Source organism: Numida meleagris, chromosome 8, assembly GCF_002078875.1.
Source record: "Numida meleagris isolate 19003 breed g44 Domestic line chromosome 8, NumMel1.0, whole genome shotgun sequence".
NCBI lineage: Eukaryota > Metazoa > Chordata > Aves > Galliformes > Numididae > Numida > Numida meleagris.
In genome coordinates this window covers 9,696,707-9,709,306 of record NC_034416.1, presented here as the reverse complement: position 1 = coordinate 9,709,306, position 12,600 = coordinate 9,696,707, and the positions used below count along the sequence as shown (strand labels likewise).

At 56.4% G+C, this 12,600-nt stretch overlaps 1 protein-coding gene across 1 annotated transcript; it reads left to right on the top strand.

Annotated features, from left to right (window-relative positions):
• On the top strand, positions 5,473-12,408 carry LOC110402977 (tumor necrosis factor ligand superfamily member 10-like). Its single transcript, XM_021405656.1, has 5 exons — positions 5,473-5,748; positions 8,940-9,086; positions 9,390-9,426; positions 9,932-10,039; positions 10,323-12,408. The coding sequence occupies exons 1-5, from the start codon at positions 5,524-5,526 to the stop codon at positions 10,763-10,765; spliced, it is 960 nt and encodes a 319-aa protein (XP_021261331.1). The 5' UTR covers positions 5,473-5,523; the 3' UTR covers positions 10,766-12,408.

Sequence of the window (12,600 nt, the reverse complement as noted above, 5' to 3'; positions counted from 1 at the left end):
TGGCCCACATGGACGGCTGATGCTCCAAGACCTCAGCTGGGTGGTGCATGGCTGAGCTCAGGCTGTCCTATTTTTTTTCTTTTCTTTTTATGCTGTGCTTTGCCAGGATGTTGCAAAACGCAGATGATAAGTCTAAACAACCCAGAGCTTCCTTTTATTCTCTGCAGCCCAGAAGTAGCGAGGCATAGCATCCCAGTGTCTCAGTTCAGGGGAGACAGCAGCCATCCTAAGGTGGGGACTCTTTCCTCGAGGTGCAAAGACAGATCCTAGAGCTGAATCAAGGAGAGCTATGTTGTGCGAGAAGAGAAGCTAAGCTGAGCTGAGCTAACCCAGCCCCTGGCAGTTTGCAGGGAGCTACACACACACAGCTCTCCATCACAACTTCTAGAAATTGAGGTTTCTAATAAACTGGCCAGAACAGGCAAGGTGCACCCAGTGATGTCCAGAAGGATGTTTCTACTAAAATACTGCTAGGCTGTGAGTACACCCTGCCCCGTGAGCTGCTTTGACAAGGGGAAGGGGCCTCACACAGCTCTGTGGGTAGTGGATGTGGGTAGTGAGCCTCCTCTCTAGGAGCTCAGTAGTTCTGAGGATAAGGAGGGAGGAAGGCTGAAAAAGCCCTGAGCCAGCAGGAAACCTGCGGTGGGAAGCTCTGAGTCAGTTCCAACCACTGAAATTTGTCCCCCCTGCAGTCTCCATATGGTTTGCATGTGTCTCCAGACTCCCTAGAACACAACAGAGGGTTTGTGTGCCTTGCAGAGAAAGCACACACTGCGCATGTCTCTGTGTGTGTGTGTGCTGGAAAGAGGAGCACAGAGGTCTTGGGATTTTGCTCTCTCCGAGGTCAGTCTGATGCTGACCCAGGTGGATTTAGGACAAAACTGAAAAGCAAGTCTCCATTTAGACGAATTGCCAGAACTGTGGTATGTACACCACCACACTCTTTTCAACATAAGCAACAAAGGGCGTTGTATTCACCATGAAACAACCCTTCCGCAGGCCTCACTGACAGCATCAGCAGTGTGTGATCTGAACAACTAGGCACAGCTCTCCTGCATGCCCTCTAGGACCACTTCCGAGATGGACTTGCATTGTTCTGCTTGCCCCATTGCTCCCTCCCCAGGAGCTGAGACTCCCTTTCCAGAAGGACATTTGGGATATGGCTGAGGAAGAGTTTCTCTGCATGTCTCTCATAAACACAGATCCCTCCATCATGAAAACTTTTGGGGTTGGCTGGGGAGATTTTCTCCTGGTTCAACAGTGGTCTCAGGCAGATTGGGACTGCCAATCCCAGAGAGGGACTGGGTGCAGAGAGACTGCTGCATCACCACTTTGGCATTGTCAGCCAGCATTTCTGGGTTGCTGAGTCATGTGGTTTGGGTGCTGAGTCATGTCTGATTGAGTTGCCCCTTCCTGAGCCTGCTGGCACAGGGAACCTCTGTACAGCCCCATGGTGCATGTGCCTCCCTTGGTGCCTGCAGCTGTCAGAGGCTGCATAGCCAGGCCAACCAAACCATGTGCTCCCAACACTCACTCTCAAGCCTCCCTGGGGAGGGCAAAGGGCACCATCAGCCCCAGGCCAAAATACTTCAGTCCCTTCTGTTCTGAATTGAAGCTTTATTTTTTCCAAGAGCATCTGCTGCATTGGCCGCTTACCCTGAGCTTTCCTCTGCAATGTCCCTGTGACCCCCAAAACCCCCAGCACACACCCTGCCTGTGGGCTGTGTGCCTGCTCCTTGTGAGCCCACAGCCACATCACCAAGGGATAAACCCCAAAGTATCCTTCCTACCACCTCCCCTCCTCCTGTTTGTCTGTCTCTAAGGAACAGGTGAAATTTGAGTTAAATGTGCTGTAAAATCTCTGGTATTCTGGGTGGAGGAGATAAGAGGCCTGGCTTTAATCATCCCTCTTTGTTCAGGCAGCAGCAGGACTGCCACAGCCATCTCCAGCTCTTTTCTGCCCATGCCCGATGGAGGGATGGAGATTTTCTGCTTGAAAACATGAAAAGAAAAAACAGCACTTCTTGAAAAGCCTGACACTGGCTGCAGGAGCAGGACCAGCATCCCAGTACTCTTGGCATTTCCCTGCTGACGTCTCTTCCCTTGCACTGTTTCTATATAATGAGCACCCTGAGTGCCCTCTTGCTATTTGCGTGTTTTCTCAGGGCCTCTAATCTGCATCCAAATCAGCCTTCCCTCCCTCTGTCTGAACACACTCAGTCAGGGTACGTCCCTGCACCATCACATAGCATGAACATACATCAGAGCATTGCCCAAGCTAAATGTCTTCCTGCCAAGGATCTCAAGCACATGGGCAATCACTCAGGTCCTCTGAAAGCTTATGCCAGGCAGAGGGAAAATGAGGCACAGAAAGGCCTAGGCACATTGCTGCCAGTCCACTGTTTCCCAGGTTCCTACTACAAGGTAAAATATCCTGCTGCCCCAAGGATAAGGTGAAGCACTGCATCTTTTCTGGGCTGGTCCCTGCCATCCCAGCAGAGGTGCTTCCTGAGGGCAGAACTGAGCCCGGCACAGATGTGGGTTCTCTACGTAGCTGAGGCAGACTGGTCAGGAAGATGAGCTGACCCGGTGCATCAGCTGGAAGCACCAAGCTTCCTATTGAGCCTTGGGAGTATGATGTGGTGCAGAAGAGGATTTTTTGCATAAGGCTTGGCAGAGGAATTGATCAGTTCAAATCGAAAGACAAATGTTTGAGGGAGCATACCAGAAAGGTTAGCAAAGACCTTTCTGAGCTGCTTGTGCTGCTTTCGCATCCCGGGGGGGCTGCTGTTTCCTGACTAAAGATCATGTAGCCAACACATGTTAGAAATCAAGCCAGTGAGGCCAAGGCTGTGGCTTGCCTTAAAGGAGCAGCCTCACAAAACTGAGAACTGGATCTGGATCTCTGCTCCAGAAAGTGCGAACCGGAGAGGAATGAATACCCTGGCTAACCCAGCTCAAGAGGGATCCAATCTTGCCTGAACCAGTGGATCCTGAGCATACTATCACCTCCATAAAACCTGAGATAATCACATCACTAAATCGCACATTCAGCCCTCATGCCTGGAGCAAAGCCAAGAGAATCTATGTAGCAGACTGCAAAACTCACAGCTCACATCCCTATGTAGTCAGTATCTGCCTAGTTTCCCCTATCCCAGCACTTTGCTGATACAAGGCCCCAGCAAAACACCCTCTCCCACTTTCCTGCACTGGTTCTGCATCACTGAGTGCTGAGGAAACAAACTTCAAGGCTCAGCTGGCCCAATTCTCCTCATGCGTGGACCAGGAAATATTAGAAGTGAAAAACAACTCCCCAGCCAGCCTCAGGAGGCATTTTTCATCTGGCTCCCACCCAGTTTTCTTTTTGCAGTCCAAGTGCTGGTCCTGCCCTCGCTCAGGCTTGGCTGCTTTGCAAACCTCCTATCTCCACGGAACAGAGAGCAGCTCCGAGCTGCCGAGCGCTTGCAGCTCCAGGTGTCCTGCTGTTCACCAGCAGAGCCCAGGTGGGCCCTTGCTCCACTCTATGGAGCAGCAGGTGGACAAGGACCACAGCACAAGGATGAGTGCTACCCAAGCTACTTCTGCACATGCATCCATGTTCCAAATTTCAAATGTATTTGGCTCCTTTAGCCCATCTCCACCACCAGTTACTGCTGCATTTGGCACTCCACTTCATTTGTCTTCCACTTCCAGACAACTGCCAGGGCAGGACAGTGCCACACCAGTGCCTGAGCAGAGCCACAGCCTCTCAAGGGCTGCAGGCACCGTGTCCTGCATGGAGCAGGGGAAAACCACTCCCTGACTTGAGAGATGCTTTTGGCTGGAAGATCCCCCGATCTCAGTAGCATTTTTCCTGATATAACTTGGAAGGGACAGCACTTTCTCCCCAGGTCCTTACAAGACAGATCACCAGGAATTCAGCAGCCACTTCCCACAGGAAGAGTGGATGCTAGGAAAGGGTGGTAGAGATCTTTGCACAGAAAGTGAGTGATTAGATCGGCGATCTGAAGACAGTTGTACAGAGCTTGCATTATTCAAGGCTTAGCAAAGGCTTTTATAAAAGCAATAAAAGCAGATAAGGTGACTAGTTACCCACTTCTCTGTGTCTGGGAAGCCATAACTACAAGTCATGTGGCTGCTCAGCATGCAGTACATATCAGCAGCATGGAGAAGCCTGACGTACCTGGCCACTGCTGCAGGGATTACAGCAAATGTGTGCACACTTAGGGCTTGGGGCTATGAAAGCACTGAGATTATGAACCCACCATCACCTCGTGGCAAACCAAGCACAGGTGGGAGGAGACCTGCAGAGGAAACCCTCTCAAAACTGCTCCTGGGGTATGTGCCCTGCAACCCAGTCCAGAGAGCAAGGATCAGGAGGGATGATGAGGGACCTTCCAAACGTGGCCAGGAGCTCCAGTGCTCCACAAACAACAAGGCTATTTGTACATGGAAAGAAGAATGCACGAGCAAAGCGGGACTTCAAGGATGCTTGAGAGGTTCTAGTTCAAGCTCCTGCCCTGGCATCTGAGGGAAAGCACAACTCCTGTACCCCCCTAGCTGATCCCAAGGCAATTATGGAGCTGCCACTTCACCCCCAGACACAAAGGAACCAGAGCAGCCGCGATGAGTCGTAAAAAGAGACAATGGAACTGCTCCTTTGTTTTAAATAGGTGGTACCTGTGAGTAGTTCCTCCTCCTGCATCCCAACCAGCAGCTCCCTGGGGGAAATCTGTCTGCAGAAAGTCAGAGCTTTCGGGATTCAGTGGAAGAGACAGTGCCATTTCTGGCAGGCAGGATGTAAAGTGGGACAAGTTCCTTTCCTGAACGAAAAAACCCACCATTCATGGTGTAAGAGCACTGAAGAAGCGAGGCACTGGTTTGCTGGCTCTTCCCAGCAGCTCTCCCCACTCCAGAGGTGGGGGCTCCCCTGCCGTGACTGCAGCACTGCCTGCGTCCCTGCCTCCATCAGGGGCCGCACCAGGGGCTGGCCTCTCCTGCTCACAGTCAGCTCCCCATTTCGCTATAAATCACACAGTTTATCCCAGGGTACCACTTGGGGTTACTGGAGCTGTCTGTGGGTTTGGCCCGGGGCCAGCCCACAGTTTTCCCACGTCCCATCCTTAGAGAACAGACAGCGGCTCTGGGAGAACAATAGTGTTCGTGCACGAAGATCTCACTTCCATTGCAGAGTTAAAAACACTGCAGACCGCGGTCACCTGAGTACAAAGCAGCGACTACAGTCATCGGGCAGCAGCCCTTCTCCAGGTTTTCCGTTTACTTTCCAAACAACTCAGCATTCCCACTTCAAGGCAATCCTCGCAGCGCACGAACGCCCACCGCCCGTCTCCATCAGCACGGGGGGACACAGACCCCGCCCTCGAGGCCACGCTCGACCCCAGCCCGGGGACCACCCCCGCTCCCACCCGGGGCCGCCCCCGCCCGTGTCCCCGCCCCTCCCCGCCCCGGTCCGTCCCGCCGGAGCTGCGGGCACTTCGGAGCGCGGGGAGCGGCGGCCGGGCCATGGCCCCGCAGCAGCCCAGCGCCGGGCAGTACCTGCGCTCCGACAGCGGCGGCTCGGCCACCCGCATGCTGGGGGACGGTCCCGCCGCTGATCCCGGGGAGCTGCGGGGGCGGCGGCGGCGGTGCGGGCCGCTCTGGGGCAGCGTGGCCGTCATGGCCATCCTCGCCCTGCAGATCGCCTCCACCACCGGACTCTTTGTCTATTTCACCATGGCCATCTCCAAGGTGAGCGCGGCGCGGGGCCCCGAGGGCGGCTGGGCGAGGGCTGCACCCCGGGAGCGCCCCGAACCGCGGCTCCGCTCCCGGCGTGGGACGGCGCTCGCCGCCGGGGAACGGGGCTCCTCCGCGGATCGCGTCGCGCTGAGGGCGAGCCCTTGTCCTGAGCTCCATCCGGAGCTGCGGGTCCCGGCGGGGCTGCTCCCTGCCCGGGGGTAACCTGAGGCTGTGGGGCCGGGCTGGGGCCGGGGATCGGGCTGCACGGGCGCCCTTTGGTCCCCGTGCCCTGCCCTTCTCATCCCGCGCACTCTCCAGGACTGCTGCAGCCTTCCTCCCCTCTTTGTGAGGCTTTGGGGACCCCGCACCGGGAGCTCTCGGGCTCTTGGTCCTACTGAATGGCACCAAACAGCTGCGCTGGGGTGCAGCCTTTCCCGCATGTGCTTAGCATCGCTCCTGCCAAGCCGTTCTGGAGCTCAGCTCTCACGGACCAGGTGCTGCAGTCGAGTGCTGCCATTGACAGCTGCACCACTGCTGCCCGATGGTCATCAGCAGCCAGAGAGCTTCAAGGTCCCCTGACTGCCCTCACACAGGCACTGCCCTTGCAACAATGAACTGCACGGGACAGCCCTGGTCCTGTTAACAAGCCCCACACACTCACACTGCTGCCCCTGCTAAGGCAGATCCACAGCAGTCCCCCAGGGTCAAACACCAAACAGGAGAGGTGGAGAACCGAAGGACTGCCAAGCAGCTCTCTGGGCACTTCTACCCTTGGTAACAATCAGCTCTGATGAGGGAGTAGAAGGGCACCAGAATGCCAAGCTTTGCACAAAACCACAACAGAGGGGGGAGACTGGAACCAAAGCCCTGTCCCTGGGTGCAGGAGGAACAGTCTGTCTGCTGGCCATTTCAGCATCCTTCAGAGCAGGCTCCAGCCTCCAGGTTTTCTTTCCTTCCCTGGGTCTTCTGTGGCACCCATTACAAGGGATTTACATGAGAGGCATCGGCAGGAGAACGGAAATGTGGGCAGACAGAGCCTCAGGGAAGGGCTGAAGGAAGAAGGCTGTTTACACTGATTTACATCTTCGGGATGACTTTTGGAGTCTCTCACCGGATCCCAACATGGGAACAGTGCTGAGGATAGCGCTCAGAACTCAGCATCCCGAGGGCACCAAATCACTTGCCTTGGCAAGCCTCCTTCACCCAGAACACATACACACACAGTCTGCCCTCCAGTTTTACAGAAGTTTCTCCCACTTCTCGTTTAATGTAAGTGTCCTGCTCTGTGGCAGCTTCCCAGGAGGGGAGACAGACAAGGCAGGGACTGCAATTATCTCGTACAGAGAGAGGTGCTGGTGGCACATGCAGCCTACCACAGCAAGCCTTAATCAAGGCAATTAGCAGAGCCAGGCAGTTGGTAGTGGCCAGAGGGGTATAGTTGCAGTGCTCATTGTTACGCTGGGACTGTGCCGGCCACATTACCGGGGCTGACCCTGATTATAGATGCCTACACCACAGTTAGTGCTGCTGGCAGCGCACAGGAGCTGGCTGCACTCACTGGTTCTGCCCAAGCATGCATTGTGTCGGAGAATTTCATGCGAGCAGCCCCATCACTTGGGGATTTACAGCAGGCTCTGTGCTGCCACCCACTCAGACAAGCGTGCCTTTGCAAGGCTGTGGCCCTGCTGCCTAAACCCACCCCAGGTGAAACCCTGCGAGGGCTGTGCTCACCTTCTCCAGTCCTGCCAGCACCACAGCACTTCTCTGAGATCAGCCCTGCAACCCATCTCCCACCCACAGTGCTGCTGGTAAACCCAGCCCAATAGCACACACACACAAAAAAAAAAGAGAGAGAAAAAGCAGACATTTTATCTTACCTCATATAGTCTTTGTGCTGATTCCAGAATCCCCACTGATGCTGGTCAGGAGGCAGGCAGACGTCTGGTGGGAGCTGCAGGCTGCAGCTCAGAGCAAGCTGCCTCGGGGAAGCACAGGATGCTGGTGAGACTGACAGAGCTGCCACGGGCTGCTGGGTTGGCTCCCGTGATCGGGGAATGACCCAGGTGGTGACGGTGGGCTGGTCCAGGTGCCTGTGCTGGTTCCCGGCTCCTGAGCACTGGTTTCAGGGCAGCCATCCCATCTGGGCCTTGGTTTTCCCACAGCAGCAGCGACCCCGCAGCCAGCTGTGCCCATCATCCAGGCAGCAGCTGTGCAGAATTGGGCCAGGTCAGCCTGGGGACATGCCAGCAAAGCATAGTTCACTACTCAGCAGCCCACATCACATGGAAGGAAGGTTTCCTGCCCCAGCCACAATCCAGCGCAGATTACAAAGTGTTCGAGCTCTGTCTGGGCTGGTGCAGTACTTGGGGTCTGGTCTCCAGCCAGTATTGCTTGGCCCTGGGAGGGAAGAGATGTGTGAGAGCTTGGCTTACAACAACCTCAACAGCAGTAAATTACAGAGCCTCATCACCATAGAGCAGCCATGGACCAGGCTGCTGCATGCTTCCAGCCTGGAGCTGCAGCTCTTACCTCTGTGCACATCCCCTGAATGGGCCGAGGGCACGCGAAGCCAAGCACTGCAGGGCAACCCCTTCCCCAGGGTCTGTGAATGCCTTCACAGCTAAGGCTGGGTTATGCTTGCTTCCCCAAAGCAGGAGCAGAAGAGCTGAAGGAGATGGAGAAAGGGAAGTTTCGGTGCTCTCTGAAACACTCTCTCTCTATCTCTCTGGCGCTCTGCAGCTTGCAAGAGTCTGTGTCCTCCCCTCATGCTCGGCACTGAGACTCAGTGTAAGAGGCTGTCACATTTCCATAACCGCTGGGATGAGCAAGCTTTTGCCAGCCATGGGGGTCATAGGAGGACAAGATGAACTTTAATACATTCAGTTCACAGAGCAGGTTGTGGACAGAGCTTGGGACCCACAGCCTCCTGCCAACTGATTCCTTCCCAGCAGAGCAGTTTCAGTCAGCGTTTCTGTCCCGGTCGTACCAACCCATCCCACCACCAGCTTTGTGCCCAGAGAAGTGCTGGGTTACGCTCCGCTCCACGATGTGTCTGTGGGCACCCTGACATGGGAGGAGCTAGGCCAAAGGCAGCTCACCTGGGCACGCACCCTGCAGGGATCCCCCCTGCACCCAGCCGAGCCATGCGTGCTGCCTTGCCCTGCTCTGTGCAGTCTGTGGACATCCAGGTGTTTCCATTCCAGCTCAAAGCTCAGTCGCAGGGCAGCTCGGAGGAACTGAGGTGTCTGCAGCTTATCAATCAGCAGCAGGAGGGCTCCAACTTGGAAGAGCTGATCAGCAACCAGTCCTGCCTCAAGCTGGCCAACACCATCAAAGCCTACGTGGCCACGGTGAGCCTGGGCCTGCTGGCTGCGGGGCTGGGGAGGGTGGGACACGTAAAAGGAGAGCTCCCATTTGCTTGCCTGCCTCAATTTCCCCATCTGCTTCACCAGTGGGTGGCAGAGGCTCAATTTAATCAGGACTACAGGAGGGGCCGCATGCCAAGCCCTCTGCACAGAGGAGCTGGTAGAGTCCAGAGACGTGGCATGAAAGAACATGTCAGTGAAAGCTGGGAAAGATGAGAGGAGCTGGGCGCAGGGATCAGCCTTTGCATCTTTAAACCGTGGGGTTGTTTTTCTTCTCTAATGGTTCAGGTGACGGAGAACGTTATCAGCAGGAGCGTGGTGAACGGTGAGTCCATGCCGCTGAGCGCTGGGGGCAGGAGCTGGGGCTCTGCTCACGGGGAACCTCTGCTGCACAGCGTCACGGGTCAGTGAGCTGTGACACGGGCTGAGCCACATCCACGTGCACAGGGCTCAGCGTGGGGCTGGGGGTGCCAGCAGGTCAAGGGTGCTCGGCGCTCCCAGGGCAAACTCCAGCCTGCGCAGCACTGTGAGCTGGGGCAGGAGTGCAGACTGCCCTGCTGGGTGGGTGCAGGGCGTATGTGCCCCGCACGGGTTGGAGGGACGCTACATCTGCCTGATTGGAGACCGGGGAACCTGTCTACCCGGGGGGCAGCACGGAACTGTTAGATAATAATTGACCAGACATTTTCACCCCAAGCAAACTCCCCCTGTGTAGGGTCAGTGGGGCGTTCTCCCGCCTCCTTCTCTCTGGTTGCTAAGGACGTGCCGGTATGGGTCTGGGGGTCCCTGCGCACTCTGCCCCCTAAAGCCATGTGTCCCTTTCCTTGCAGAGGCCCAGAGGAGCTACTTCAACACCTCGGAGGGACAGGTTCCTACCAAAACACTCGGCAAACCCTCAGCACATCTCACCCTCCGCCCACAGAACCCAGCCCAGGACGGTGAGCCAGGAGAGGCCAGCGGGGCACTGGGGGGCTTCTGGGGCGGGGATGGGGAAAAGATCATAGAATCATAAATCTCCTCCTGAGAGCTGAGCGTGGGAGGTTGCATTTCCCGGCACATGGGCAGATGTTCGTCCTCTCCAGTCCAAGACCAGCCTCCCCTCCCCACCTCCGAGTGGGATGGCTGTAGCAGCATGATAGGGCCACCCCCGCCTTTCTCCTGGCCCTGAACAGTGCCCCTCAGCACGGTGCACTCCCTTAGTGAACCCTACCTTCTCCTCAGGAAGCTCCAGGCGCTTTGGGAACCTCTCGCAGTCCTGCCGCCATGCCATCACTCGCTGGGAGGACAGCACCATTCACTCGCACCTGCAGAACATCACGTACCGGGACGGCCGGCTGCGCGTCAACCAGGCAGGCAAGTACTACGTCTACTCCCAGATCTACTTCCGCTACTCCCGCGACGGGGCCGGCACCCGTGTCTCAGTGCCACAGCTCGTGCAGTGCATCAACTGGAAGACCTCCTACAGCCAGCCCATCCTCCTGCTCAAAGGGGTGGGCACCAAGTGCTGGGCACCCGAGGCAGACTACGGCCTCCACGCTCTCTACCAGGGGGGACTGTTTGAGCTCAAGGCTGGCGATGAGCTCTTTGTCTCCGTCTCCTCGCTGGCCATCGACTACAACGACGCAGCAGCCAGCTATTTTGGGGCCTTCCGGCTCGACCTGTGACAGTCTCCTCTCATCCTCACACCTTCCCTCTGCTCTTGCTGGATTGACTCTTCTGTGTGGCCTAGGGCAGCAGCAATTTGAGCTGCCGCTGCGTGCAGCTCCTCTTGTTGTGCCATTGCCTTCCCCTGTGTGGGACAGCAGCCGAATGCCCAGAGGTCCAGCTGGGCCTGGCGCAGTGTCATTCCTTGTGCCTCGTGGGTGTCTGCTGGAGCTGGGCGAGATGGTGCAGGGAACACAGAGCAGGACACGCTTCCACCAACAGCCACGCTGCCAGGGTGCCTTGCATCCTCTTGGTGTGCATCCGTGTACCTCACACACCAACAAAGGAAGAGGCACAGGGGCCACATCCACAATTTCAGACCAATCCTCCTCATGGCAGGACCATCCCCTGCAAGTCTGAATCCAGATTTGGCACACGCAAACTGCAGCCAGCCGTGCCGCCAGGCTCACAGACCCTGAGCTGGAGGTGCTGGGGCAGAAGTCAAGGTTAGCAGAGAGCAGTGGTAGGGGCAGCAGAGCTGCAGGGCTGCCCACCACCCCATGGCCAAGCAGCCTGCAGGCACAAGACAGATCCGATACCAGCTTCCAGGAAATAAACAAGGAGTTTCAGTTCAGACCTGCTAGAAACCTAGGTCTGTGCCAGCAGTCAGCTTCTGGGGAGGCAAAGAGCAGGGTCATAACGCTGCAATAATTACCGGCACAAGCAGCTGCACCCAGGCACGTGGCAGAGATGCATTCCTTGCCCGGGTTAGACACTGCATCAACAGAGCCCAGCGTGTGGCACATCCAGAGCAGCATCTTCTCCCTGTCCCCAAGGAGCCAATGAGAATGACACCACTGTCAGAGGCTGGGGAAGGTGCTGAGTGCAGGAGTGAGCTGGGGAGCTGCAGACCTGCAAGACTGGCACCCTGGGCTGCTCCTTAGCACAAGGACAGCATAAGGATAAGGACAACACTTAGGACGGCACAAGCAGCAGTACATACAGCTCTCCAGGTGCTTCTCTGCGGCCCACACACATCCCTGACAGTGAGGAAGGGACACTGAACTATGGCATCGGCTGCGCGCAGGGTGCAGTCAGGCCCTCAGCAGCTCTCCGTGAGCCTCAAGTGACAGCAGTGACATGCAGAAAAGGGCTGCCCTAGCCCCTTGGTGCTGAGCAGGGCCAGCGTCTGCATGCTGGGGGCAAGCTGGTCCATCCTGTGCGGCAGCTCACGTGTGTGGGACCACCAAGAAGAAGAGCTTGACATCTCTCCTCCCTTTGCTTCTGACCTGGCATCCCTTTCCTTGGGGTTTTGTTTCTCCGAGCGCTGTTGGGCAGCACAGCTGCTCTTTGCTCACATCGGTTGTCACCCTCCAGGATTGCTGCCCAGGCCAGGACCCAGGACAAAACCAAAGCCCTGTCTGTTGCTAACAGACACAAAAGACAGGTTCAAGCAGAGCAGAGAGTGATAAAACTGTCTTGGCCCACAGACACTGTATGGACATAGACCACTTTTGTAATTACTTGTATACTCTGTATCATATTAAGAATGTTGACAGAGACAGGCCAGCAGCACACACTGCCACAAAGGACACAAGTACCCCTCCTACCAGCACAGTTCTGGGGGGGTCTCAGTGCTCCTTTCAATAAATCCTGTACCCCAGCCCTGGTTTCGCACCTCCGTGCAGCAGCCTCACCCTGGGTATTTAGCCCTGTACCACGGAGCAGTAATGCTGCTGGCCCCACCAGACAGTGTGATGTCCGGGCCAGCTCACCCCTCTGCTCTCTGCTAGCACACTGCAAAGGACTTGAGTGCTGTGCAGCCCCTCACTGCAGATCAGCCCTATCTGCTCTC

Bases quoted from the DNA above. Each gene is read 5' to 3' on its own strand.
- LOC110402977 (XM_021405656.1), top strand. From the start codon at position 5,524: ATGGCCCCGCAGCAGCCCAGCGCCGGGCAGTACCTGCGCTCCGACAGC. The intron at 5,749-8,939 runs GTGAGCGCGGCG...TTTCCATTCCAG, and splicing joins TCACCATGGCCATCTCCAAG to CTCAAAGCTCAGTCGCAGGG. The intron at 10,040-10,322 runs GTGAGCCAGGAG...CCTTCTCCTCAG, and splicing joins ACAGAACCCAGCCCAGGACG to GAAGCTCCAGGCGCTTTGGG.